The sequence below is a fragment of the Nematolebias whitei genome, unplaced genomic scaffold, assembly GCF_014905685.2.
Source record: "Nematolebias whitei isolate Nwh7 unplaced genomic scaffold, NemWhi1 Nwh_scaf_7870, whole genome shotgun sequence".
NCBI lineage: Eukaryota > Metazoa > Chordata > Actinopteri > Cyprinodontiformes > Rivulidae > Nematolebias > Nematolebias whitei.
In genome coordinates, this window is record NW_023626415.1 from 1,444 (window position 1) to 2,943 (window position 1,500).

General features: G+C 44.3%; 1 protein-coding gene across 1 annotated transcript; it reads right to left on the reverse strand.

Annotated features, from left to right (window-relative positions):
- Nucleotides 1-221: 221 nt before the first annotated feature.
- Nucleotides 222-845, reverse strand: LOC119429804 (mitochondrial ornithine transporter 1-like; the record flags this gene model as incomplete). The annotated part of the gene is made up of 3 exons (XM_037697350.1): nucleotides 222-380; nucleotides 449-624; nucleotides 705-845. Coding segments are annotated over 3 exons (476 nt in total), but the record flags the coding sequence as incomplete, so codon positions are not given.
- Between the last annotated feature and the right edge of the window lie 655 nt (nucleotides 846-1,500).

Below are 1,500 nucleotides of genomic sequence, written 5' to 3' on the forward strand. Positions count from 1 at the left end.
CTGAACAATGTTGAGAGTTATTGTGAGACTGGTTCGTTTCGCTTAACGCACCTTGTAATCCGGTGCACCTTATAGTCCAAAAAATACGGTATATGGACATGCAATATAAATCAGTTGGTTACATAAATAATCTGCACATAAAAATGTTTGAGTTTACAACACGGTGTAAAATTAATTATATTCAGAACTGCAGATTGAATTCCACCGTTTTTAAATCTTACCTTCAGTGCGTACGATACCCATGAAGGTCTTTATGAAGCCTTCTTGCCTCCCAGCTAAAGAGTAGACCTGGATCCTGGACTTCACGCAGTCTATTGGGTAGACCATCAGCCAAAGACAAGCTCCTCCTAATCCACCACTGAACATGAGCGGAAGAATACCTGCAACCACAGAACTTGTTACAAAGTGCCATGATGCTAAACCCAAACGTGAACTTACACAAGCACACCTATACTGTCTTTGTCTGTGCCCATATGCTGCGCAAACGAAGACCGACACAGTTCATAAGCCCCGAAGAAGCAGAAGTAGCCAGGAACCTCCCTCACGATGGTGGACGTCAGTCCTTCGTAGAAACCCAAAGGGCCGTTTTTCTTCAGGACGGTCTTAACCACAGACCACACCGTGCTGAAGTCACAGCACAGAAATTTTAAAAGGTCAAAAGCGACGTCAGCTGCAAATAAACGCGCTCTGCTCATCACACTGACCTTTTCTGGCCTCTCGCTACCTTGCCGGTCGCCTCCATTTCATGCATGGCCTGCAGGCGACACTTCACCAGCTCTGTGGGGCACAGTGCCGTGGCAGAGAAGATGGAGGCTAAAGATCCTGCAGATGCCTTCTGCAAATCGCTGGAACAGAATGGAGTGGGAAAATGAGCTACAAATAGTAAAAAGTTTTATTGGACATCAAGTTTGTAAACATACAATTTAATGCCAACATCTCAACGGTTTAGAAACTACAAATTAAGAGGACACTTCTGTATCAGGCTGTGCTGAAACACAACAAAGTTCATATCTAACAAAGTGGGTTTTTTTGTTTTGTTTTAAATGGCAACAGTCTTCTGACTTTCCTAGAACAGGGGTTCCCAAACTTTTTAGGTAGGTTCAGGGACCCCCTCATAACCCTCATGTTAAATAATTTTCTTCAATTTATCTCTTTAATGCAATGGAAATATTTGTGTAACATAAATACTTAAGATCTGTTCTTTAATATTCTTAATACAGTTTTTGTACTTTTGAACATGGTGTATTTTTCAATCAAGACACAATTAATCCATTCATCCTCCCATCCATCCATCCATCCATCCATCCACCCACCCACCCATCCATCCACCCTCCCATCCATCCATCCATCCATCCATCCATCCATCCATCCACCCTCCCATCCATCCACCCACCCTCCCATCCATCCATCCACCCTCCCACCCATCCATCCACCCTCCCATCCATCCATCCACCCACCCGCCCTCCCATCCATCCATCCATCCATCCATCCATCCATCCA